Source organism: Nerophis lumbriciformis, linkage group LG26 (assembly GCF_033978685.3).
Source record: "Nerophis lumbriciformis linkage group LG26, RoL_Nlum_v2.1, whole genome shotgun sequence".
In the NCBI taxonomy this organism is placed as follows: domain Eukaryota; kingdom Metazoa; phylum Chordata; class Actinopteri; order Syngnathiformes; family Syngnathidae; genus Nerophis; species Nerophis lumbriciformis.
Genome location: NC_084573.2, coordinates 3,828,701 through 3,856,523, shown reverse-complemented (window position 1 = coordinate 3,856,523; position 27,823 = coordinate 3,828,701). Strand labels below are relative to the sequence as shown.

Below are 27,823 nucleotides of genomic sequence, written 5' to 3'. Positions count from 1 at the left end.
AGAGGTTTTTGTTTCATGTCTCTCCGACCTTCCTAGTGGGAGTTACAGGCAGTCTAGTTTTTTTTTTCCTAGGGGGCGCAAGAGCGCAATTTTTATTTTTGGGGTTTGGTTTTTTTTTTAACGGCAATTTTCGCAGGTCCTGACGTGTGAGTCAAATATGGTGAGCTTTGAAGCATGTTAAGTGGGTCAAATTGCAGCTCAAAGAGGCGGCCGGTATAATAATAATAAAACCTTAGAAATTCAATAGGTCCTTATGTCCCATTGCATAAGGACTCCCTGTGGGAGTCCTTATGCAATGGGCCATGCGGGCCCTAATAATAGATTTTATTTGTAAAAAGCACTTTATATTGAGTAAACAATCTCAAAGTGCTACAGTGTATTAAATAAATAAAAATAAAATAAAAATGTAAAAAATAAAATAAAATAATAAATAAAAATATAATAAATAAATAAATAAAAATAAAAACTAGAACAGCCAAATAGCTATAACTAGTATGCATATATCTAAAAAACTAAACAAAAAACTGACTTTAACTTTAGCTCCAGACTTCTTCTGTTTGTTTGATGTAGTCAATACTGCCACAAGTGGTTTAAAGGTGTATTGCAACTGAGAAACACCATATTTTTGGAAGTAGAACAATAAAGCTGAGAGAGAATTGAACTAGAGCAGTGGTTCTTAACCTTGTTGGAGGTACCGAACCCCACCAGTTTCATATGCGCATTCATCCAACCCTTCTTTAGTGGAAAATAAAATGTTTAGTTTTTTTAAAATTCAAGACAAAGTTATATATTTTTGGTAACACTTTAGTATGGGGAACATATTCTAAGTAACAAAGACTTAATTTAGAGTTATTTGGACACTAGGGGAACATATTCTAAGTAACAAAGACTTCATTTGGAGTTATTAGGACACTAGGGGAACATATTCTAAGTAACAAAGACTAAATTTAGAGTTATTTGGACACTAGGGGAACATATTCTAAGTAACAAAGACTTACTTTAGAGTTATTTGGACACTAGGGGAACATATTCTAAGTAACAAAGACTTAATTTAGAGTTATTTGGACACTAGGGGAACATATTCTAAGTAACAAAGACTTAATTTAGAGTTATTTGGACACTCGGGGAACATATTCTAAGTAACAAAGACTTAATTTAGAGTTATTTGGACACTAGGGGAACATATTCTAAGTAACAAAGACTAAATTTAGAGTTATTTGGACTAGGGGAACATATTCTAAGTAACAAAGACTAAATTTAGGGTTTTTTTGGACACCAGGGGAACATATTCTAAGTAACAAAGACTTAATTTAGAGTTATTTGGACACTAGGGGAACATATTCTAAGTAACAAAGTCTTAATTTAGAGTTGTTTGGACACTCGGGGAACACATTCTAAGTAACAAAGACTTCATTTGGAGTTATTTGGACACTAGGGGAACATATTCTAAGTAACAAAGACTACATTTTGAGTTATTTGGACACTAGGGGAACATTTTCTAAGTAACAAAGACTAATTTTGAGTTATTTGGACACTAGGGGAACATATTCTAAGTAACAAAGACTTAATTTAGAGTTATTTGGACACTCGGGGAAGATATTCTAAGTAACACATACTTAATTTAGAGTTATTTGGACACTAGGGGAACATATTCTAAGTAACAAAGACTAAATTTAGTTATTTGGACACCCGGGGAACATATTCTAAGTAACAAAGACTTCATTTGGAGTTATTTGGACACTAGGGGAACATATTCTAAGTAACAAAGACTTAATTTAGAGTTATTTGGACACTAGGGGAACATATTCTAAGTAACAAAGACTTAATTTAGAGTTATTTGGACACTCGGGAAACATATTCTAAGTAACAAAGACTTAATTTAGAGTTATTTGGACACTCGGGGAACATATTCTAAGTAACAAAGACTACATTTTGAGTTATTTGGACACTAGGGGAACATTTTCTAAGTAACAAAGACTAATTTTGAGTTATTTGGACACTAGGGGAACATATTCTAAGTAACAAAGACTTAATTTAGAGTTATTTGGACACTCGGGGAAGATATTCTAAGTAACACATACTTAATTTAGAGTTATTTGGACACTAGGGGAACATATTCTAAGTAACAAAGACTAAATTTAGTTATTTGGACACCCGGGGAACATATTCTAAGTAACAAAGACTTCATTTGGAGTTATTTGGACACTAGGGGAACATATTCTAAGTAACAAAGACTTAATTTAGAGTTATTTGGACACTAGGGGAACATATTCTAAGTAACAAAGACTACATTTAGAGTTATTTGGACACTCGGAGAACATATTCTAAGTAACAAAGACTTAATTTAGAGTTATTTGGACACTAGGGGAACATATTCTAAGTAACAAAGACTTAATTTAGAGTTATTTGGACACTAGGGGAACATATTCTAAGTAACAAAGACTTAATTTAGAGTTATTTGGACACGAGCGGAACATATTCTAAGTAACAAAGACTTAATTTAGAGTTATTTGGACACTAGGGGAACATATTCTAAGTAACAAAGACTTAATTTACAGTTATTTGGACACTAGAGGAACATATTCTAAGTAACAAAGACTTAATTTAGAGTTATTTGGACACTAGGGGAACATACTCTAAGTAACAAAGACTTCATTTGGAGTTATTTGGACACTAGGGGAACATATTCTAAGTAACAAAGACTTAATTTAGAATTATTTGGACACTAGGGGAACATATTCTAAGTAACAAAGACTTAATTTAGAGTTATTTGGACACTAGGGGAACATATTCTAAGTAACAAAGACTTAATTTAGAGTTATTTGGACACTAGGGGAACATATTCTAAGTAACAAAGACTTAATTTAGAGTTATTTGGACACTAGGGGAACATATTCTAAGTAACAAAGACTTAATTTAGAGTTATTTGGACACTAGGGGAACATATTCTAAGTAACAAAGACTTAATTTAGAGTTATTTGGACACTAGGGGAACATATTCTAAGTAACAAAGACTTAATTTAGAGTTATTTGGACACTAGGGGAACATATTCTAAGTAACAAAGACTTAATTTAGAGTTATTTGGACACTAGGGGTACATATTCTAAGTAACAAAGACTTCACTTAGAGTTATTTGGACACTAGGGGAACATATTCTAAGTAACAAAGACTTCATTTGGAGTTATTAGGACACTAGGGGAACATATTCTAAGTAACAAAGACTTCATTTGGAGTTATTAGGACACTAGGGGAACATATTCTAAGTAACAAAGACTTAATTTAGAGTTATTTGGACACTAGGGGAACATATTCTAAGTAACAAAGACTACATTTAGAGTTATTTGGACACTCGGAGAACATATTCTAAGTAACAAAGACTTAATTTAGAGTTATTTGGACACTAAGGGAACATATTCTAAGTAACAAAGACTTAATTTAGAGTTATTTGGACACTCGGGGAACATATTCTAAGTAACAAAGACTAAATTTAGAGTTATTTGGACACTAGGGGAACATATTCTAAGTAACAAAGACTTAATTTAGAGTTATTTGGACACTAGGGGAACATATTCTAAGTAACAAAGACTTAATTTAGAGTTATTTGGACACTAGGGGAACATATTCTAAGTAACAAAGACTACATTTAGAGTTATTTGGACACTAGAGGAACTAAAGCCTCTGACAAAGCAACAAGACTAAAAGCTGATTGGTTGGAATCCAAGGGGGAGATGGAGAGTAAGTAAGAGGGCGGGGCTTAAGAGTCCAAAATTCATGATAAGGGATTTGAGTACGTAGTCATGACTGTTTTTATCTCAGGTGGCCAGGACCATCGGCCTGCGCGAGACTTGGTACTTTGGGCTCCAGTTTGTGGACGGCAAAGGTTTCCTCATGTGGCTCAACTCCGATAAGAAGGTCCTTTTTTTTATGACTTTTTATAACATCTAACCCCGAGTCTGCATCCCATAATAAGTCTCCTCTCGGCCCCAGGTGATGTCCCAAGACGTGAAGAAGGAGACCCCCTTACAGTTCAAGCTGAGGGCCAAGTACTACCCGGAGGACGTGTCCGAGGAGCTGATCCAGGACGTGACCAGGAGGCTCTTCTACCTGCAGGTGAAGGAGGACGTCCTGGGGGAGGACATCTACTGCCCGCCCGAGTCGGCCGTCCTGCTGGCGTCCTACGCCATCCAGGCCAAGTACGGCGAATACAAGAAGTCGGTGCACCACAACGGTTACATGACCTCGGAGCGCCTGCTGTCCCGCAGGTGAGACAACAACAACAACAACAACAACTAGATGAGGTGTGAATGCTCCAATGCTGAAGATGAACTGAAATGCTGACAGAATGTAGTAGGAATGGAAGAATAGTTTGAATGTTGAAGAGTTTGAATTTCCAGGAAAACCGGAATTTGGTTTGGAACTTGGGAAAGTGCTAGTTTGAATGTCCAGGATGAGTTCAATGTGTTGATGTTGGAATGCTTTGAATAGCTTGAAAAATGTGGGAATTGTGCAACTTGGAAAAATGTCCCATTCATTTGAATGGGAACTTCCTGGAAATTTGGGAATTTTGGGAAAAGCGGGATTTGTTGAAAATGATTAGGAGCATGAATGTCCTGAATGAGCTGAATTGCTTGGTGTTGGAATTGTTTAATTCGGTCAAGAAATGTTGAAGTAGTAACAGTTTTTTAATTGAGAAATGGTATTAGGGAATTTCGGGGAAAACGGGAAATTTTCAAGTTATTAAACCAACTTGTTTTTGGTCCTGACTAAGAGGAATGTTTTGACGGTGGAACGGTTAAAATGGGTAGAAAAATGTGAAAGGAGTCATCGCACTAAAAAAAGGTTGGAAATAAAGTTAGAAAAAAACAGGAATTCCTGGAAATTTGTTGAATGTGAAAAAAATAATTGTTTGAATTTCGAGGATGAGTTGAATGTGTTGAAGGTGGAATGGTTTGAATCGGTTGAAAAATGTGGGAATTGCGCAATTTTGAAAAATGGATAATTCCTTTTGAATGGGGAAAATGTCGCTAAAGACTAGAAATTCTAGGAAATCCGGGAATTTTTAAAAACACGCGGAATATTTTGAAGTTGGAACGGTTTGAATCGAATAAAAAATGTGGGAGTTGTGGAGCTTTGAAAAATGTCCCATTCATGGGAATTTCATGCAGATTTGGGAAGTTCGGGAAAAGAGGGAAATTTTTGGAAAATGGTAAAAAGTTTGAATGTTTTGAATGATTTGAAATGGTTGGTGTTGGAATTGTTCTATTAGGTCCAGAAATGTTTGAAGTAGCAACATTTTTAATTGAGAAATGGTATTACGGAATTCCGGGAATTTCGGGAAAACCGAGAATTTTTCCAGTTCAAAAAACAACTTCTTTTTTTGTCCTGACTAAGAGGAATGTTTTGACGGTTGAAGTGGGTTGAAAAATGTGGGAGGAGTAGTCGACATAAAGAAGGGTAAAAATAGGGTGTGGAAAACTGGGAATTCTGGGAAGCTGAATTGGTTGGTGATGGAATTGTTTAAATCGGTCAAGAAATGTTGAAGTAGTAACAATTTTTTAATTGAGAAATGGTATTATGGAATTTCTGGAAAATCGGGAATTTTTCAAGTCCTTGTTTCTTTGTCCTAACTTAAAAAAATGTTTTGATGGTGGAATGGTTGAAAAATGTGAAAGAAGTCATCGCACTAAAAAAGGTTGGAAATAAGGTTGGAAAAAAAACAGGAATTCCTGGAAATTTATTGAACGTGGAAAAATGATTGTTTAAATTTCAAGGATGAATTGAATGTGTTCCAGGTGGAATGGTTTGAATCGGTTGAAAAATGTGGGAATCGTGCAACTTGGAAAAATGTCCCATTCATTTGAATGGGAACTTCCTGGAAATTTTGGGAAAAGTGGGATTTCTTTTAAAACGATTAGTACTGAATGAGCTGAATTGCTTGGTGTTGGAATTGTTTAAATCGGTCAAGAAATGTTGAAGTAGTAACAGTTTTTTAATTGAGAAATGGTTTTATGGAATTTCTGGAAAATCGGGAATTTTTCAAGTCCTTGTTTCTTTGTCCTAACTTAAAAAAATGTTTTGATGGTGGAATGGTTGAAAAATGTGAAAGAAGTCATCGCACTAAAAAAGGTTGGAAATAAGGTTAGAAAAAAACAGGAATTCCTGGAAATTTATTGAACGTGGAAAAATTGTTGTTTAAATTTCAAGGATGAATTGAATGTGTTCCAGGTGGAATGGTTTGAATCGGTTGAAAAATGTGGGAATCGTGCAACTTGGAAAAATGTCCCATTCATTTGAATGGGAACTTCCTGGAAATTTTGGGAAAAGCGGGATTTAAAAAAAAACGATTAGTACTGAATGAGCTGAATTGCTTGGTGTTGGAATTGTTTAAATCGGTCAAGAAATGTTGAAGTAGTAACAGTTTTTTAATTGAGAAATGGTATTATGGAATTTCTGGAAAATCGGGAATTTTTCAAGTCCTTGTTTCTTTGTCCTAACTTAAAAAAAATGTTTTGATGGTGGAATGGTTGAAAAATGTGAAAGAAGTCATCGCACTAGAAAATATGTTGGAAATAAGGTTAGAAAAAAACAGGAATTCCTGGAAATTTATTGAACGTGGAAAAATTATTGTTTAAATTTCAAGGATGAATTGAATGTGTTCCAGGTGGAATGGTTTGAATAGCTTGAAAAATGTGGGAATCGTGCAACTTGGAAAAATGTCCCATTCATTTGAATGGGAACTTCCTGGAAATTTTGGGAAAAGCGGGATTTTTAAAAAAACGATTAGTCCTGAATGAGCTGAATTGGTTGGTGTTGGAATTGTTTAAATCGGTCAAGAAATGTTGAAGTAGTAACAGTTTTTTAATTGAGAAATGGTATTATGGAATTTCTGGAAAATCGGGAATTTTTCAAGTCCTTGTTTCTTTGTCCTAACTTAAAGAAAATGTTTTGATGGTGGTGGAATGGTTGAAAAATGTGAAAGAAGTCATCGCACTAAAAAAGGTTGGAAATAAGGTTAGAAAAAAACAGGAATTCCTGGAAATTTATTGAACGTGGAAAAATTATTGTTTATATTTCCAGGATGAATTGAATGTGTTCCAGGTGGAATGGTTTGAATCGGTTGAAAAATGTGGGAATTATGCAGCTTGGAAAAACGTCCCATTCGTTTCAATGGGAACTTCCTGGAAATTTTGGGAAAAGCGGGATTTTTTGAAAACGATTAGTCCTGAATGAGCTGAATTGGTTGGTGATGGAATTGTTTAAATCGATCAAGAAATGTTGAAGTAGTAACAGTTTTTTAATTGAGAAATGGTATTATGGAATTTCGGGAAAATCGGGAATTTTTCAAGTCCTTGTTTCTTTGTCCTAACTTAAAAAAATGTTTTGATGGTGTAATGGTTGAAAAATGTGAAAGAAGTCATCGCACTAAAAAAGGTTGGAAATAAGGTTAGAAAAAAACAGGAATTCCTGGAAATTTATTGAACGTGGAAAAATTGTTGTTTAAATTTCAAGGATGAATTGAATGTGTTCCAGGTGGAATGGTTTGAATCGGTTGAAAAATGTGGGAATCGTGCAACTTGGAAAAATGTCCCATTCATTTGAATGGGAACTTCCTGGAAATTTTGGGAAAAGTGGGATTTCTTTTAAAACGATTAGTACTGAATGAGCTGAATTGGTTGGTGTTGGAATTGTTTAAATCGGTCAAGAAATGTTGAAGTAGTAACAGTTTTTTAATTGAGAAATGGTTTTATGGAATTTCTGGAAAATCGGGAATTTTTCAAGTCCTTGTTTCTTTGTCCTAACTTAAAAAAATGTTTTGATGGTGGAATGGTTGAAAAATGTGAAAGAAGTCATCGCACTAAAAAAGGTTGGAAATAAGGTTAGAAAAAAACAGGAATTCCTGGAAATTTATTGAACGTGGAAAAATTATTGTTTAAATTTCAAGGATGAATTGAATGTGTTCCAGGTGGAATGGTTTGAATAGCTTGAAAAATGTGGGAATCGTGCAACTTGGAAAAATGTCCTATTCATTTGAATGGGAACTTCCTGGAAATTTTGGGAAAAGCGGGATTTTTAAAAAAACGATTAGTCCTGAATGAGCTGAATTGGTTGGTGTTGGAATTGTTTAAATCGGTCAAGAAATGTTGAAGTAGTAACAGTTTTTTAATTGAGAAATGGTATTATGGAATTTCTGGAAAATCGGGAATTTTTCAAGTCCTTGTTTCTTTGTCCTAACTTAAAGAAAATGTTTTGATGGTGGTGGAATGGTTGAAAAATGTGAAAGAAGTCATCGCACTAAAAAAGGTTGGAAATAAGGTTAGAAAAAAACAGGAATTCCTGGAAATTTATTGAACGTGGAAAAATTATTGTTTATATTTCCAGGATGAATTGAATGTGTTCCAGGTGGAATGGTTTGAATCGGTTGAAAAATGTGGGAATTATGCAGCTTGGAAAAACGTCCCATTCGTTTCAATGGGAACTTCCTGGAAATTTTGGGAAAAGCGGGATTTTTTGAAAACGATTAGTCCTGAATGAGCTGAATTGGTTGGTGATGGAATTGTTTAAATCGATCAAGAAATGTTGAAGTAGTAACAGTTTTTTAATTGAGAAATGGTATTATGGAATTTCGGGAAAATCGGGAATTTTTCAAGTCCTTGTTTCTTTGTCCTGACTTGAAAAAAATGTTTTGACGGTGGAATGGTTGAAAAATGTGAAAGAAGTCATCGCACTAAAAAAGGATGGAAATAAGGTTAGAAAAAAACAGGAATTCCTGGAAATTTATTGAACGTGGAAAAATTATTGTTTAAATTTCAAGAATGAATTGAATGTGTTCCAGGTGGAATGGTTTGAATAGCTTGAAAAATGTGGGAATCGTGCAACTTGGAAAAATGTCCCATTCATTTGAATGGGAACTTCCTGGAAATTTTGGGAAAAGTGGGATTTAAAAAAAAACGATTAGTACCGAATGAGCTGAATTGGTTGGTGTTGGAATTGTTTAAATCGGTTAAGAAATGTTGAAGTAGTAACAGTTTTTTAATTGAGAAATGGTATTATGGAATTTCTGGAAAATCGGGAATTTTTCAAGTCCTTGTTTCTTTGTCCTAACTTAAAAAAATGTTTTGATGGTGGAATGGTTGAAAAATGTGAAAGAAGTCATCGCACTAAAAAAGGTTGGAAATAAGGTTAGAAAAAAACAGGAATTCCTGGAAATGTATTGAACGTGGGAAAATTGTTGTTTAAATTTCAAGGATGAATTGAATGTGTTCCAGGTGGAATGGTTTGAATAGCTTGAAAAATGTGGGAATCGTGCAACTTGGAAAAAATGTCCCATTCATTTGAATGGGAACTTCCTGGAAATTTTGGGAAAAGTGGGATTTTTTTTAAAACGATTAGTCCTGAATGAGCTGAATTGCTTGGTGTTGGAATTGTTTAAATCGGTCAAGATTTGTTGAAGTAGTAACAGTTTTTTAATTGAGAAATGGTATTATGGAATTTTGGGAAAATCGGGAATTTTTCAAGTCCTTGTTTCTTTGTCCTAACTTAAAAAAATGTTTTGATAGTGGAATGGTTGAAAAATGTGAAAGAAGTCATCGCACTAAAAAGGTTGGAAATAAGGTTAGAAAAAAACAGGAATTCCTGGAAATTTATTGAACGTGGAAAAATTATTGTTTAAATTTCAAGGATGAATTGAATGTGTTTCAGGTGGAATGGTTTGAATCGGTTGAAAAATGTGGGAATTGTATAACTTGGAAAAATGTCCCATTCATTTGAATGGGAACTTCCTGGAAATTTTGGGAAAAGCGGGATTTTTTTTAAAACGATTAGTACTGAATGAGCTGAATTGCTTGGTGTTGGAATTGTTTAAATCGGTCAAGAAATGTTGAAGTAGTAACAGTTTTTTAATTGAGAAATGGTGTTAGGGAATTTCTGGAAAATCGGGAATTTTTCAAGTCCTTGTTTCTTTGTCCTAACTTAAAAAAAATGTTTTGATGGTGGAATGGTTGAAAAATGTGAAAGAAGTCATCGCACTAAAAAAGGTTGGAAATAAGGTTAGAAAAAAACAGGAATCCCTGGAAATTTATTGAACGTGGAAAAATTATTGTTTAAATTTCAAGGATGAATTTAATGTGTTCCAGGTGGAATGGTTTGAATCGGTTGAAAAATGTGGGAATTGTGCAGCTTGGAAAAATGTCCTATTCATTTGAATGGGAACTTCCTGGAAATTTTGGGAAAAGTGGAATTTTTAAAAAAACGATTAGTACTGAATGAGCTGAATTGCTTGGTGTTGGAATTGTTTAAATCGGTCAAGAAATGTTGAAGTAGTAACAGTTTTTTAATTGAGAAATGGTATTATGGAATTTCTGGAAAATCGGGAATTTTTCAAGTCCTTGTTTCTTTGTCCTAACTTAAAAAAAATGTTTTGATGGTGGAATGGTTGAAAAATGTGAAAGAAGTCATCGCACTAAAAAGGTTGGAAATAAGGTTAGAAAGAAAACAGAAATTCCTGGAAATGTATTGAACGTGGAAAAATTATTGTTTAAATTTCAAGGATGAATTGAATGTGTTCCAGGTGGAATGGTTTGAATCGGTTGAAAAATGTGGGAATTGTGCAGCTTGGAAAAATGTCCCATTCATTTCAATGGGAACTTCCTGGAAATTTTGGGAAAAGCGGGATTTTTTTGAAAACGATTAGTCCTGAATGAGCTGAATTGGTTGGTGATGGAATTGTTTAAATCGGTCAAGAAATGTTGAAGTAGTAACAGTTTTTTAATTGAGAAATGATATTATGGAATTTCGGGAAAATCGGGAATTTTTCAAGTCCTTGTTTTTTTGTCCTAACTTAAAAAAAATGTTTTGATGGTGGAATGGTTGAAAATGTGAAAGAAGTCATCGCACTAAAAAAGGTTGGAAATAAGGTTAGAAAAAAACAGGAATTCCTGGAAATTTATTGAACGTGGAAAAATTGTTGTTTAAATTTCAAGGATGAATTGAATGTGTTCCAGGTGGAATGGTTTGAATAGCTTGAAAAATGTGGGATTCGTGCAACTTGGAAAAATATCCCATTCATTTGAATGGGAACTTCCTGGAAATTTTGAGAAAAGTGGGATTTTTAAAAAAACGATTAGTCCTGAATGAGCTGAATTGGTTGGTGTTGGAATTGTTTAAATCGGTCAAGAAATGTTGAAGTAGTAACAGTTTTTTAATTGAGAAATGGTATTATGGAATTTCGGGAAAATCGGGAATTTTTCAAGTCCTTGTTTTTTTGTCCTAACTTAAAAAAAATGTTTTGATGGTGGAATGGTTGAAAAATGTGAAAGAAGTCATCGCACTAAAAAGGTTGGAAATAAGGTTAGAAAAAAAACAGAAATTCCTGGAAATTTATTGAACGTGGAAAAATTATTGCTTAATTTTCAAGGATGAATTGAATGTGTTCCAGGTGGAATGGTTTGAATAGCTTGAAAAATGTGGGATTCGTGCAACTTGGAAAAATGTCCCATTCATTTGAATGGGAACTTCCTGGAAATTTTGAGAAAAGTGGGATTTTTAAAAAAACGATTAGTCCTGAATGAGCTGAATTGGTTGGTGTTGGAATTGTTTAAATCGGTCAAGAAATGTTGAAGTAGTAACAGTTTTTTAATTGAGAAATGGTATTATGGAATTTCGGGAAAATCGGGAATTTTTCAAGTCCTTGTTTTTTTGTCCTAACTTAAAAAAAATGTTTTGATGGTGGAATGGTTGAAAAATGTGAAAGAAGTCATCGCACTAAAAAGGTTGGAAATAAGGTTAGAAAAAAAACAGAAATTCCTGGAAATTTATTGAACGTGGAAAAATTATTGCTTAAATTTCAAGGATGAATTGAATGTGTTCCAGGTGGAATGGTTTGAATAGCTTGAAAAATGTGGGAATCGTGCAACTTGGAAAAATGTCCCATTCATTTGAATGGGAACTTCCTGGAAATTTTGGGAAAAGCGGGATTTAAAAAAAAACGATTAGTACTGAATGAGCTGAATTGCTTGGTGTTGGAATTGTTTAAATCGATCAAGAAATGTTGAAGTAGTAACAGTTTTTTAATTGAGAAATGGTATTATGGAATTTCTGGAAAATCGGGAATTTTTCAAGTCCTTGTTTCTTTGTCCTAACTTAAAAAAAATGTTTTGATGGTGGAATGGTTGAAAAATGTGAAAGAAGTCATCGCACTAGAAAATATGTTGGAAATAAGGTTAGAAAAAAACAGGAATTCCTGGAAATTTATTGAACGTGGAAAAATTATTGTTTAAATTTCAAGGATGAATTGAATGTGTTCCAGGTGGAATGGTTTGAATAGCTTGAAAAATGTGGGAATCGTGCAACTTGGAAAAATGTCCCATTCATTTGAATGGGAACTTCCTGGAAATTTTGGGAAAAGCGGGATTTTTAAAAAAACGATTAGTCCTGAATGAGCTGAATTGGTTGGTGTTGGAATTGTTTAAATCGGTCAAGAAATGTTGAAGTAGTAACAGTTTTTTAATTGAGAAATGGTATTATGGAATTTCTGGAAAATCGGGAATTTTTCAAGTCCTTGTTTCTTTGTCCTAACTTAAAGAAAATGTTTTGATGGTGGTGGAATGGTTGAAAAATGTGAAAGAAGTCATCGCACTAAAAAAGGTTGGAAATAAGGTTAGAAAAAAACAGGAATTCCTGGAAATTTATTGAACGTGGAAAAATTATTGTTTATATTTCCAGGATGAATTGAATGTGTTCCAGGTGGAATGGTTTGAATCGGTTGAAAAATGTGGGAATTATGCAGCTTGGAAAAACGTCCCATTCGTTTCAATGGGAACTTCCTGGAAATTTTGGGAAAAGCGGGATTTTTTGAAAACGATTAGTCCTGAATGAGCTGAATTGGTTGGTGATGGAATTGTTTAAATCGATCAAGAAATGTTGAAGTAGTAACAGTTTTTTAATTGAGAAATGGTATTATGGAATTTCGGGAAAATCGGGAATTTTTCAAGTCCTTGTTTCTTTGTCCTAACTTAAAAAAATGTTTTGATGGTGTAATGGTTGAAAAATGTGAAAGAAGTCATCGCACTAAAAAAGGTTGGAAATAAGGTTAGAAAAAAACAGGAATTCCTGGAAATTTATTGAACGTGGAAAAATTGTTGTTTAAATTTCAAGGATGAATTGAATGTGTTCCAGGTGGAATGGTTTGAATCGGTTGAAAAATGTGGGAATCGTGCAACTTGGAAAAATGTCCCATTCATTTGAATGGGAACTTCCTGGAAATTTTGGGAAAAGTGGGATTTCTTTTAAAACGATTAGTACTGAATGAGCTGAATTGGTTGGTGTTGGAATTGTTTAAATCGGTCAAGAAATGTTGAAGTAGTAACAGTTTTTTAATTGAGAAATGGTTTTATGGAATTTCTGGAAAATCGGGAATTTTTCAAGTCCTTGTTTCTTTGTCCTAACTTAAAAAAATGTTTTGATGGTGGAATGGTTGAAAAATGTGAAAGAAGTCATCGCACTAAAAAAGGTTGGAAATAAGGTTAGAAAAAAACAGGAATTCCTGGAAATTTATTGAACGTGGAAAAATTATTGTTTAAATTTCAAGGATGAATTGAATGTGTTCCAGGTGGAATGGTTTGAATAGCTTGAAAAATGTGGGAATCGTGCAACTTGGAAAAATGTCCCATTCATTTGAATGGGAACTTCCTGGAAATTTTGGGAAAAGCGGGATTTTTAAAAAAAACGATTAGTCCTGAATGAGCTGAATTGGTTGGTGTTGGAATTGTTTAAATCGGTCAAGAAATGTTGAAGTAGTAACAGTTTTTTAATTGAGAAATGGTATTATGGAATTTCTGGAAAATCGGGAATTTTTCAAGTCCTTGTTTCTTTGTCCTAACTTAAAGAAAATGTTTTGATGGTGGTGGAATGGTTGAAAAATGTGAAAGAAGTCATCGCACTAAAAAAGGTTGGAAATAAGGTTAGAAAAAAACAGGAATTCCTGGAAATTTATTGAACGTGGAAAAATTATTGTTTATATTTCCAGGATGAATTGAATGTGTTCCAGGTGGAATGGTTTGAATCGGTTGAAAAATGTGGGAATTATGCAGCTTGGAAAAACGTCCCATTCGTTTCAATGGGAACTTCCTGGAAATTTTGGGAAAAGCGGGATTTTTTGAAAACGATTAGTCCTGAATGAGCTGAATTGGTTGGTGATGGAATTGTTTAAATCGATCAAGAAATGTTGAAGTAGTAACAGTTTTTTAATTGAGAAATGGTATTATGGAATTTCGGGAAAATCGGGAATTTTTCAAGTCCTTGTTTCTTTGTCCTGACTTGAAAAAAATGTTTTGACGGTGGAATGGTTGAAAAATGTGAAAGAAGTCATCGCACTAAAAAAGGATGGAAATAAGGTTAGAAAAAAACAGGAATTCCTGGAAATTTATTGAACGTGGAAAAATTATTGTTTAAATTTCAAGAATGAATTGAATGTGTTCCAGGTGGAATGGTTTGAATAGCTTGAAAAATGTGGGAATCGTGCAACTTGGAAAAATGTCCCATTCATTTGAATGGGAACTTCCTGGAAATTTTGGGAAAAGTGGGATTTAAAAAAAAACGATTAGTACCGAATGAGCTGAATTGGTTGGTGTTGGAATTGTTTAAATCGGTTAAGAAATGTTGAAGTAGTAACAGTTTTTTAATTGAGAAATGGTATTATGGAATTTCTGGAAAATCGGGAATTTTTCAAGTCCTTGTTTCTTTGTCCTAACTTAAAAAAATGTTTTGATGGTGGAATGGTTGAAAAATGTGAAAGAAGTCATCGCACTAAAAAAGGTTGGAAATAAGGTTAGAAAAAAACAGGAATTCCTGGAAATGTATTGAACGTGGGAAAATTGTTGTTTAAATTTCAAGGATGAATTGAATGTGTTCCAGGTGGAATGGTTTGAATAGCTTGAAAAATGTGGGAATCGTGCAACTTGGAAAAAATGTCCCATTCATTTGAATGGGAACTTCCTGGAAATTTTGGGAAAAGTGGGATTTTTTTTAAAACGATTAGTCCTGAATGAGCTGAATTGCTTGGTGTTGGAATTGTTTAAATCGGTCAAGATTTGTTGAAGTAGTAACAGTTTTTTAATTGAGAAATGGTATTATGGAATTTTGGGAAAATCGGGAATTTTTCAAGTCCTTGTTTCTTTGTCCTAACTTAAAAAAATGTTTTGATAGTGGAATGGTTGAAAAATGTGAAAGAAGTCATCGCACTAAAAAGGTTGGAAATAAGGTTAGAAAAAAACAGGAATTCCTGGAAATTTATTGAACGTGGAAAAATTATTGTTTAAATTTCAAGGATGAATTGAATGTGTTTCAGGTGGAATGGTTTGAATCGGTTGAAAAATGTGGGAATTGTATAACTTGGAAAAATGTCCCATTCATTTGAATGGGAACTTCCTGGAAATTTTGGGAAAAGCGGGATTTTTTTTAAAACGATTAGTACTGAATGAGCTGAATTGCTTGGTGTTGGAATTGTTTAAATCGGTCAAGAAATGTTGAAGTAGTAACAGTTTTTTAATTGAGAAATGGTGTTAGGGAATTTCTGGAAAATCGGGAATTTTTCAAGTCCTTGTTTCTTTGTCCTAACTTAAAAAAAATGTTTTGATGGTGGAATGGTTGAAAAATGTGAAAGAAGTCATCGCACTAAAAAAGGTTGGAAATAAGGTTAGAAAAAAACAGGAATCCCTGGAAATTTATTGAACGTGGAAAAATTATTGTTTAAATTTCAAGGATGAATTGAATGTGTTCCAGGTGGAATGGTTTGAATCGGTTGAAAAATGTGGGAATTGTGCAGCTTGGAAAAATGTCCTATTCATTTGAATGGGAACTTCCTGGAAATTTTGGGAAAAGTGGAATTTTTAAAAAAAACGATTAGTACTGAATGAGCTGAATTGCTTGGTGTTGGAATTGTTTAAATCGGTCAAGAAATGTTGAAGTAGTAACAGTTTTTTAATTGAGAAATGGTATTATGGAATTTCTGGAAAATCGGGAATTTTTCAAGTCCTTGTTTCTTTGTCCTAACTTAAAAAAAATGTTTTGATGGTGGAATGGTTGAAAAATGTGAAAGAAGTCATCGCACTAAAAAGGTTGGAAATAAGGTTAGAAAGAAAACAGAAATTCCTGGAAATGTATTGAACGTGGAAAAATTATTGTTTAAATTTCAAGGATGAATTGAATGTGTTCCAGGTGGAATGGTTTGAATCGGTTGAAAAATGTGGGAATTGTGCAGCTTGGAAAAATGTCCCATTCATTTCAATGGGAACTTCCTGGAAATTTTGGGAAAAGCGGGATTTTTTTGAAAACGATTAGTCCTGAATGAGCTGAATTGGTTGGTGATGGAATTGTTTAAATCGGTCAAGAAATGTTGAAGTAGTAACAGTTTTTTAATTGAGAAATGATATTATGGAATTTCGGGAAAATCGGGAATTTTTCAAGTCCTTGTTTTTTTGTCCTAACTTAAAAAAAATGTTTTGATGGTGGAATGGTTGAAAATGTGAAAGAAGTCATCGCACTAAAAAAGGTTGGAAATAAGGTTAGAAAAAAACAGGAATTCCTGGAAATTTATTGAACGTGGAAAAATTGTTGTTTAAATTTCAAGGATGAATTGAATGTGTTCCAGGTGGAATGGTTTGAATAGCTTGAAAAATGTGGGATTCGTGCAACTTGGAAAAATATCCCATTCATTTGAATGGGAACTTCCTGGAAATTTTGAGAAAAGTGGGATTTTTAAAAAAACGATTAGTCCTGAATGAGCTGAATTGGTTGGTGTTGGAATTGTTTAAATCGGTCAAGAAATGTTGAAGTAGTAACAGTTTTTTAATTGAGAAATGGTATTATGGAATTTCGGGAAAATCGGGAATTTTTCAAGTCCTTGTTTTTTTGTCCTAACTTAAAAAAAATGTTTTGATGGTGGAATGGTTGAAAAATGTGAAAGAAGTCATCGCACTAAAAAGGTTGGAAATAAGGTTAGAAAAAAAACAGAAATTCCTGGAAATTTATTGAACGTGGAAAAATTATTGCTTAAATTTCAAGGATGAATTGAATGTGTTCCAGGTGGAATGGTTTGAATAGCTTGAAAAATGTGGGATTCGTGCAACTTGGAAAAATGTCCCATTCATTTGAATGGGAACTTCCTGGAAATTTTGAGAAAAGTGGGATTTTTTAAAAAACGATTAGTCCTGAATGAGCTGAATTGGTTGGTGTTGGAATTGTTTAAATCGGTCAAGAAATGTTGAAGTAGTAACAGTTTTTTAATTGAGAAATGGTATTATGGAATTTCGGGAAAATCGGGAATTTTTCAAGTCCTTGTTTTTTTGTCCTAACTTAAAAAAAATGTTTTGATGGTGGAATGGTTGAAAAATGTGAAAGAAGTCATCGCACTAAAAAGGTTGGAAATAAGGTTAGAAAAAAAACAGAAATTCCTGGAAATTTATTGAACGTGGAAAAATTATTGCTTAAATTTCAAGGATGAATTGAATGTGTTCCAGGTGGAATGGTTTGAATAGCTTGAAAAATGTGGGAATCGTGCAACTTGGAAAAATGTCCCATTCATTTGAATGGGAACTTCCTGGAAATTTTGGGAAAAGCGGGATTTAAAAAAAAACGATTAGTACTGAATGAGCTGAATTGCTTGGTGTTGGAATTGTTTAAATCGGTCAAGAAATGTTGAAGTAGTAACAGTTTTTTAATTGAGAAATGGTATTATGGAATTTCTGGAAAATCGGGAATTTTTCAAGTCCTTGTTTCTTTGTCCTAACTTTAAAAAATGTTTTGACGGTGGAATGGTTGAAAAATGTGAAAGAAGTCATCGCACTAAAAAAGGTTGGAAATAAGGTTAGAAAAAAACAGGAATTCCTGGAAATTTATTGAACGTGGAAAAATTATTGTTTAAATTTCAAGGATGAATTGAATGTGTTCCAGGTGGAATGGTTTGAATAGCTTGAAAAATGTGGGAATTGTGCAGCTTGGAAAAATGTCCCATTCATTTCAATGGGAACTTCCTGGAAATTTTGGGAAAAGTCGGATTTTTTAAAAAACGATTAGTACTGAATGAGCTGAATTGCTTGGTGTTGGAATTGTTTAAATCGGTCAAGAAATGTTGAAGTAGTAACAGTTTTTTAATTGAGAAATGGTATTATGGAATTTCTGGAAAATCGGGAATTTTTCAAGTCCTTGTTTCTTTGTCCTAACTTGAAAAAATGTTTTGATGGTGGAATGGTTGAAAAATGTGAAAGAAGTATCGCACTAAAAAAGGTTGGAAATAAGGTTAGAAAAATACAGGAATTCCTGGAAATTTATTGAACGTGGATAAATTATTGTTTAAATTTCAAGGATGAATTGAATGTGTTCCAGGTGGAATGGTTTGAATCGGTTGAAAAATGTGGGAATTGTGCATCTTGGAAAAATGTCCCATTCATTTCAATGGGAACTTCCTTGAAATTTTGGGGAAAACGGGATTTTTTTCGAAAATTATTAGAAGCATGAATGTCCTGCACGAGCTGAATTGGTTGGTGTTGGAATTGTTTAAATCGGTCAAGAAATGTTGAAGTAGTAACAGTTTTTAATTGAGAAATGTTATTATGGAATTTCTGGAAAATCGGGAATTTTTCAAGTCCTTCAACCAACTTGTTTCTTTGTCCTGACTTGAAAAAAATGTTTTGACGGTAGAATGGTTGAAAAATGTGAAAGAAGTCATCGCACTAAAAAAGGTTGGAAATAAGGTTAGAAAAAAACAGGAATTCCTGGAAATTTATTGAACGTGGAAAAATTATTGTTTAAATTTCAAGGATGAATTGAATGTGTTCCAGGTGGAATGGTTTGAATCGGTTGAAAAATGTGGGAATTGTGCATCTTGGAAAAATGTCCCATTCATTTCAATGGGAACTTCCTGGAAATTTTGGGGAAAACGGGATTTTTTTCGAAAATTATTAGAAGCATGAATGTCCTGCACGAGCTGAATTGGTTGGTGTTGGAATTGTTTAAATCGGTCAAGAAATGTTGAAGTAGTAACAGTTTTTAATTGAGAAATGTTATTATGGAATTTCTGGAAAATCGGGAATTTTTCAAGTCCTTCAACCAACTTGTTTCTTTGTCCTGACTTGAAAAAAATGTTTTGACGGTAGAATGGTTGAAAAATGTGAAAGAAGTCATCGCACTAAAAAAGGTTGGAAATAAGGTTAGAAAAAAACAGGAATTCCTGGAAATTTATTGAACGTGGAAAAATTATTGTTTAAATTTCAAGGATGAATTGAATGTGTTCCAGGTGGAATGGTTTGAATCGGTTGAAAAATGTGGGAATTGTGCATCTTGGAAAAATGTCCCATTCATTTCAATGGGAACTTCCTGGAAATTTTGGGGAAAACGGGATTTTTTTCGAAAATTATTAGAAGCATGAATGTCCTGCACGAGCTGAATTGGTTGGTGTTGGAATTGTTTAAATCGGTCAAGAAATGTTGAAGTAGTAACAGTTTTTAATTGAGAAATGTTATTATGGAATTTCTGGAAAATCGGGAATTTTTCAAGTCCTTCAACCAACTTGTTTCTTTGTCCTGACTTGAAAAAAATGTTTTGACGGTAGAATGGTTGAAAAATGTGAAAGAAGTCATCGCACTAAAAAAGGTTGGAAATAAGGTTAGAAAAAAACAGGAATTCCTGGAAATTTATTGAACGTGGAAAAATTATTGTTTAAATTTCAAGGATGAATTGAATGTGTTCCAGGTGGAATGGTTTGAATCGGTTGAAAAATGTGGGAATTGTGCATCTTGGAAAAATGTCCCATTCATTTCAATGGGAACTTCCTGGAAATTTTGGGGAAAACGGGATTTTTTTCGAAAATTATTAGAAGCATGAATGTCCTGCACGAGCTGAATTGGTTGGTGTTGGAATTGTTTAAATCGGTCAAGAAATGTTGAAGTAGTAACAGTTTTTAATTGAGAAATGTTATTATGGAATTTCTGGAAAATCGGGAATTTTTCAAGTCCTTCAACCAACTTGTTTCTTTGTCCTGACTTGAAAAAAATGTTTTGACGGTAGAATGGTTGAAAAATGTGAAAGAAGTCATCGCACTAAAAAAGGTTGGAAATAAGGTTAGAAAAAAACAGGAATTCCTGGAAATTTATTGAACGTGGAAAAATTATTGTTTAAATTTCAAGGATGAATTGAATGTGTTCCAGGTGGAATGGTTTGAATCGGTTGAAAAATGTGGGAATCGTGCAACTTGGAAACATGTCCCATTCATTTGAATGGGAACTTCCTGGAAATTTGGGGAAAAGTGGGATTTTTAAAAAAACGATTAGTCCTGAATGAGCTGAATTGCTTGGTGTTGGAATTGTTTAAATCGGTCAAGAAATGTTGAAGTAGTAACAGTTTTTTAATTGAGAAATGGTATTATGGAATTTCTGGAAAATCGGGAATTTTTCAAGTCCTTGTTTCTTTGTCTTAACTTAAAAAAATGTTTTGATGGTGGAATGGTTGAAAAATGTGAAAGAAGTCATCGCACTAAAAAAGGTTGGAAATAAGGTTAGAAAAAAACAGGAATTCCTGGAAATTTATTGAACGTGGAAAAATTGTTGTTTAAATTTCAAGGATGAATTGAATGTGTTCCAGGTGGAATGGTTTGAATAGCTTGAAAAATGTGGGAATCGTGCAACTTGGAAAAATGTCCCATTCATTTGAATGGGAACTTCCTGGAAATTTTGGGAAAAGCGGGATTTTTTTGAAAACGATTACTGGTAGTCCTGAATGAGCTGAATTGGTTGGTGATGGAATTGTTTAAATCGGTCAAGAAATGTTGAAGTAGTAACAGTTTTTAATTGAGAAATGTTATTATGGAATTTCTGGAAAATCGGGAATTTTTCAAGTCCTTCAACCAACTTGTTTCTTTGTCCTGACTTGAAAAAAATGTTTTGACGGTAGAATGGTTGAAAAATGTGAAAGAAGTCATCGCACTAAAAAAGGTTGGAAATAAGGTTAGAAAAAAACAGGAATTCCTGGAAATTTATTGAACGTGGAAAAATTATTGTTTAAATTTCAAGGATGAATTGAATGTGTTCCAGGTGGAATGGTTTGAATCGGTTGAAAAATGTGGGAATCGTGCAACTTGGAAACATGTCCCATTCATTTGAATGGGAACTTCCTGGAAATTTGGGGAAAAGTGGGATTTTTAAAAAAACGATTAGTCCTGAATGAGCTGAATTGCTTGGTGTTGGAATTGTTTAAATCGGTCAAGAAATGTTGAAGTAGTAACAGTTTTTTAATTGAGAAATGGTATTATGGAATTTCTGGAAAATCGGGAATTTTTCAAGTCCTTGTTTCTTTGTCTTAACTTAAAAAAATGTTTTGATGGTGGAATGGTTGAAAAATGTGAAAGAAGTCATCGCACTAAAAAAGGTTGGAAATAAGGTTAGAAAAAAACAGGAATTCCTGGAAATTTATTGAACGTGGAAAAATTGTTGTTTAAATTTCAAGGATGAATTGAATGTGTTCCAGGTGGAATGGTTTGAATAGCTTGAAAAATGTGGGAATCGTGCAACTTGGAAAAATGTCCCATTCATTTGAATGGGAACTTCCTGGAAATTTTGGGAAAAGCGGGATTTTTTTGAAAACGATTACTGGTAGTCCTGAATGAGCTGAATTGGTTGGTGATGGAATTGTTTAAATCGGTCAAGAAATGTTGAAGTAGTAACAGTTTTTAATTGAGAAATGTTATTATGGAATTTCTGGAAAATCGGGAATTTTTCAAGTCCTTCAACCAACTTGTTTCTTTGTCCTGACTTGAAAAAAATGTTTTGACGGTAGAATGGTTGAAAAATGTGAAAGAAGTCATCGCACTAAAAAAGGTTGGAAATAAGGTTAGAAAAAAACAGGAATTCCTGGAAATTTATTGAACGTGGAAAAATTATTGTTTAAATTTCAAGGATGAATTGAATGTGTTCCAGGTGGAATGGTTTGAATCGGTTGAAAAATGTGGGAATCGTGCAACTTGGAAACATGTCCCATTCATTTGAATGGGAACTTCCTGGAAATTTGGGGAAAAGTGGGATTTTTAAAAAAACGATTAGTACTGAATGAGCTGAATTGCTTGGTGTTGGAATTGTTTAAATCGGTCAAGAAATGTTGAAGTAGTAACAGTTTTTTAATTGAGAAATGGTATTATGGAATTTCTGGAAAATCGGGAATTTTTCAAGTCCTTGTTTCTTTGTCTTAACTTAAAAAAATGTTTTGATGGTGGAATGGTTGAAAAATGTGAAAGAAGTCATCGCACTAAAAAAGGTTGGAAATAAGGTTAGAAAAAAACAGGAATTCCTGGAAATTTATTGAACGTGGAAAAATTGTTGTTTAAATTTCAAGGATGAATTGAATGTGTTCCAGGTGGAATGGTTTGAATAGCTTGAAAAATGTGGGAATCGTGCAACTTGGAAAAATGTCCCATTCATTTGAATGGGAACTTCCTGGAAATTTTGGGAAAAGCGGGATTTTTTTGAAAACGATTACTGGTAGTCCTGAATGAGCTGAATTGGTTGGTGATGGAATTGTTTAAATCGGTCAAGAAATGTTGAAGTAGTAACAGTTTTTTAATTGAGAAATATTATTATGGAATTTCGGGAAAATCGGGAATTTTTCAAGTCCTTCAACCAACTTGTTTCTTTGTCCTGACTTGAAAAAAATGTTTTGACGGTGGAATGGTTGAAAAATGTGAAAGAAGTCATTGCACTAAAAAAGGTTGGAAATAAGGTTAGAAAAAAACAGGAATTCCTGGAAATTTATTGAACGTGGAAAAATTATTGTTTAAATTTCAAGGATGAATTGAATGTGTTCCAGGTAGAATGGTTTGAATAGCTTGAAAAATGTGGGAATTGTGCAACTTGGAAAAATGTCCCATTCATTTGAATGGGAACTTCCTGGAAATTTTGGGAAAAGCGGGATTTTTTTTTAAATGATTAGGAGCATGAATGTCCTGAATGAGCTGAATTGCTTGGTGTTGGAATTGTTTAAATCGGTCAAGAAATGTTGAAGTAGTAACAGTTTTTTAATTGAGAAATGTTATCATGGAATTTCGGGAAAATTGGGAATTTTTCAAGTCCTTGTTTCTTTGTTCTAACTTAAAAAAATGTTTTGATGGTGGTATGGTTAAAAAATGTGAAAGAAGTCATCGCACTAAAAAAGGTTGGAAATAAGGTTAGAAAAAAAACAGAAATTCCTGGAAATTTATTGAACGTGGAAAAATTATTGTTTAAATTTCAAGGATGAATTGAATGTGTTCCAGGTGGAATGTTTTGAATAGCTTGAAAAATGTGGCAATTGTGCAACTTGGAAAAATGTCCCATTGATTTGAATGGGAACTTCCTGGAAATTTTGGGAAAAGCGGGATTTTTTAAAAAACGATTAGTACTGAATGAGCTGAATTGCTTGGTGTTGGAATTGTTTAAATTGGTCAAGAAATGTTGAAGTAGTCACAGTTTTTTTATTGAGAAATGGTATTATGGAATTTCTGGAAAATCGGGAATTTTTCAAATCCTTGTTTCTTTGTCCTAACTTAAAAAAAATGTTTTGACAGTGGAATGGTTGAAAAATGTGAAAGAAGTCATCGCACTAAAAAAGGTTGGAAATAAGGTTAGAAAAAAACAGGAATTCCTGGAAATGTATTGAACGTGGAAAAATTATTGTTTAAATTTCAAGGATGAATTGAATGTGTTCCAGGTGGAATGGTTTGAATAGCTTGAAAAATGTGGGAATCGTGCAACTTGGAAAAATGTCCCATTCATTTGAATGGGAACTTCCTGGAAATTTTGAGAAAAGTGGGATTTTTAAAAAAACGATTAGTACTGAATGAGCTGAATTGCTTGGTGTTGGAATTGTTTAAATCGGTCAAGAAATGTTGAAGTAGTAACAGTTTTTTAATTGAGAAATGGTATTATGGAATTTCTGGAAAATCGGGAATTTTTCAAGTCCTTGTTTCTTTGTCCTAACTTAAAAAAATGTTTTGATGGTGGAATGGTTGAAAAATGTGAAAGAAGTCATCGCACTAAAAAAGGTTGGAAATAAGGTTAGAAAAAAACAGGAATTCCTGGAAATGTATTGAACGTGGGAAAATTATTGTTTAAATTTCAAGGATGAATTGAATGTGTTCCAGGTGGAATGGTTTGAATAGCTTGAAAAATGTGGGAATCGTGCAATTTGGAAAAATGTCCCATTCATTTGAATGGGAACTTCCTGGAAATTTTGGGAAAAGCGGGATTTTTTTGAAAACGATTAGTCCTGAATGAGCTGAATTGGTTGGTGATGTAATTGTTTAAATCGGTCAAGAAATGTTGAAGTAGTAACAGTTTTTTAATTGAGAAATGGTATTATGGAATTTCGGGAAAATCGGGAATTTTTCAAGTCCTTCAACCAACTTGTTTCTTTGTCCTGACTTAAAAAAAAATGTTTTGACGGTGGAATGGTTGAAAAAATGTGAAAGAAGTCATCGCACTAAAAAAGGTTGGAAATAAGGTTAGAAAAATACAGGAATTCCTGGAAATTTATTGAACGTGGAAAAATTATTGTTTAAATTTCAAGGATGAATTGAATGTGTTCCAGGTGGAATGGTTTGAATAGTTTGAAAAATGTGGGAATCGTGCAACTTGGAAAAATGTCCCATTCATTTGAATGGGAACTTCCTGGAAATTTTGGGAAAAGCGGGATTTTTTTTTAAAACGATTAGTCCTGAATGAGCTGAATTGGTTGGTGTTGGAATTGTTTAAATCGGTCAAGAAATGTTGAAGTAGTAACAGTTTTTTCATTGAGAAATGTTATTATGGAATTTCGGGAAAATCGGGAATTTTTCAAGTCCTTGTTTCTTTGTCCTAACTTTAAAAAAATGTTTTGATGGTGGAATGGTTGAAAAATGTGAAAGAAGTCATCGCACTAAAAAAGGTTGGAAATAAGGTTAGAAAAAAACAGGAATTCCTGGAAATGTATTGAACGTGGAAAAATTATTGTTTAAATTTCAAGGATGAATTGAATGTGTTCCAGGTGGAATGGTTTGAATCGGTTGAAAAATGTGGGAATCGTGCAACTTGGAAAAATGTCCCATTCATTTGAATGGGAACTTCCTGGAAATTTTGGGAAGAGCGGGATTTTTTTTTAAAACGATTAGTCCTGAATGAGCTGAATTGGTTGGTGTTGGAATTGTTTAAATCGGTCAAGAAATGTTGAAGTAGTAACAGTTTTTTAATTGAGAAATGGTATTATGGAATTTCTGGAAAATCGGGAATTTTTCAAGTCCTTGTTTCTTTGTCCTAACTTAAAAAAAATGTTTTGATGGTGGAATGGTTGAAAAATGTGAAAGAAGTCATCGCACTAAAAAAGGTTGGAAATAAGGTTAGAAAAAAACAGGAATTCCTGGAAATTTATTGAACGTGGAAAAATTATCGTTTAAATTTCCAGGATGAATTGAATGTGTTCCAGGTGGAATGGTTTGAATAGCTTGAAAAATGTGGGAATTGTGCAACTTGGAAAAATGTCCCATTCATTTGAATGGGAACTTCCTGGAAATTTTGGGAAAAGCGGGATTTTTAAAAAAACGATTAGTCCTGAATGAGCTGAATTGGTTGGTGTTGGAATTGTTTAAATCGGTCAAGAAATGTTGAGGTAGTAACAGTTTTTTAATTGAGAAATGGTATTATGGAAAATCGGGAAAATCGGGAATTTTTCAAGTCCGTGTTTCTTTGTCCTAACTTAAAAAAATGTTTTGATGGTGGAATGGTTGAAAAATGTGAAAGAAGTCATCGCACTAAAAAAGGTTGGAAATAAGGTTAGAAAAAAACAGGAATTCCTGGAAATTTATTGAACGTGGGAAAATTATTGTTTAAATTTCAAGGATGAATTGAATGTGTTCCAGGTGGAATGGTTTGAATAGCTTGAAAAATGTGGGAATTGTGCAACTTGGAAAAATGTCCCATTCATTTGAATGGGAACTTCCTGGAAATTTTGGGAAAAGCGGGATTTTTTTAAAAACGATTAGTACTGAATGAGCTGAATTGCTTGGTGTTGGAATTGTTTAAATCGGTCAAGAAATGTTGAAGTAGTAACAGTTTTTTAATTGAGAAATGGTATTATGGAATTTCTGGAAAATCGGGAATTTTTCGAATCCTTGTTTCTTTGTCCTAACTTAAAAAAAATGTTTTGATGGTGGAATGGTTGAAAAATGTGAAAGAAGTCATCGCACTAAAAAAAGGTTGGAAATAAGGTTAGAAAAAAACAGGAATTCCTGGAAATTTATTGAACGTGGAACAATTATTGTTTAAATTTCAAGGATGAATTGAATGTGTTCCAGGTGGAATGGCTTGAATCGCTTGAAAAATGTGGGAATTGTGCAACTTGGAAAAATGTCCCATTCATTTGAATGGGAACTTCCTGGAAATTTTGGGAAAAGTGGGATTTTTTTTTAAAACGATTAGTACTGAATGAGCTGAATTGCTTGGTGTTGGAATTGTTTAAATCGGTCAAGAAATGTTGAAGTAGTAACAGTTTTTTCATTGAGAAATGTTATTATGGAATTTCGGGAAAATCGGGAATTTTTCAAGTCCTTGTTTCTTTGTCCTAACTTTAAAAAAATGTTTTGATGGTGGAATGGTTGAAAAATGTGAAAGAAGTCATCGCACTAAAAAAGGTTGGAAATAAGGTTAGAAAAAAACAGGAATTCCTGGAAATGTATTGAACGTGGAAAAATTATTGTTTAAATTTCAAGGATGAATTGAATGTGTTCCAGGTGGAATGGTTTGAATCGGTTGAAAAATGTGGGAATCGTGCAACTTGGAAAAATGTCCCATTCATTTGAATGGGAACTTCCTGGAAATTTTGGGAAGAGCGGGATTTTTTTTTAAAACGATTAGTCCTGAATGAGCTGAATTGGTTGGTGTTGGAATTGTTTAAATCGGTCAAGAAATGTTGAAGTAGTAACAGTTTTTTAATTGAGAAATGGTATTATGGAATTTCTGGAAAATCGGGAATTTTTCAAGTCCTTGTTTCTTTGTCCTAACTTAAAAAAAATGTTTTGATGGTGGAATGGTTGAAAAATGTGAAAGAAGTCATCGCACTAAAAAAGGTTGGAAATAAGGTTAGAAAAAAACAGGAATTCCTGGAAATTTATTGAACGTGGAAAAATTATCGTTTAAATTTCCAGGATGAATTGAATGTGTTCCAGGTGGAATGGTTTGAATAGCTTGAAAAATGTGGGAATTGTGCAACTTGGAAAAATGTCCCATTCATTTGAATGGGAACTTCCTGGAAATTTTGGGAAAAGCGGGATTTTTAAAAAAACGATTAGTCCTGAATGAGCTGAATTGGTTGGTGTTGGAATTGTTTAAATCGGTCAAGAAATGTTGAGGTAGTAACAGTTTTTTAATTGAGAAATGGTATTATGGAAAATCGGGAAAATCGGGAATTTTTCAAGTCCGTGTTTCTTTGTCCTAACTTAAAAAAATGTTTTGATGGTGGAATGGTTGAAAAATGTGAAAGAAGTCATCGCACTAAAAAAGGTTGGAAATAAGGTTAGAAAAAAACAGGAATTCCTGGAAATTTATTGAACGTGGGAAAATTATTGTTTAAATTTCAAGGATGAATTGAATGTGTTCCAGGTGGAATGGTTTGAATAGCTTGAAAAATGTGGGAATTGTGCAACTTGGAAAAATGTCCCATTCATTTGAATGGGAACTTCCTGGAAATTTTGGGAAAAGCGGGATTTTTTTAAAAACGATTAGTACTGAATGAGCTGAATTGCTTGGTGTTGGAATTGTTTAAATCGGTCAAGAAATG

The 27,823-nt window shown here is 33.4% G+C and overlaps 1 protein-coding gene across 1 annotated transcript in view; it reads left to right on the top strand.

The window, feature by feature from the left end:
- ezra (ezrin a) overlaps positions 1–27,823 on the top strand; it is an 89,072-nt gene that overhangs the window by 23,224 nt on the left and 38,025 nt on the right. Inside the window, exons 3-4 of the mRNA XM_061987650.2 lie at positions 3,818–3,913; positions 3,989–4,263. Of these exons, the coding sequence (XP_061843634.1) occupies positions 3,818–3,913; positions 3,989–4,263 (371 nt within the window). The remainder of the gene's footprint in view (positions 1–3,817; positions 3,914–3,988; positions 4,264–27,823) is intronic.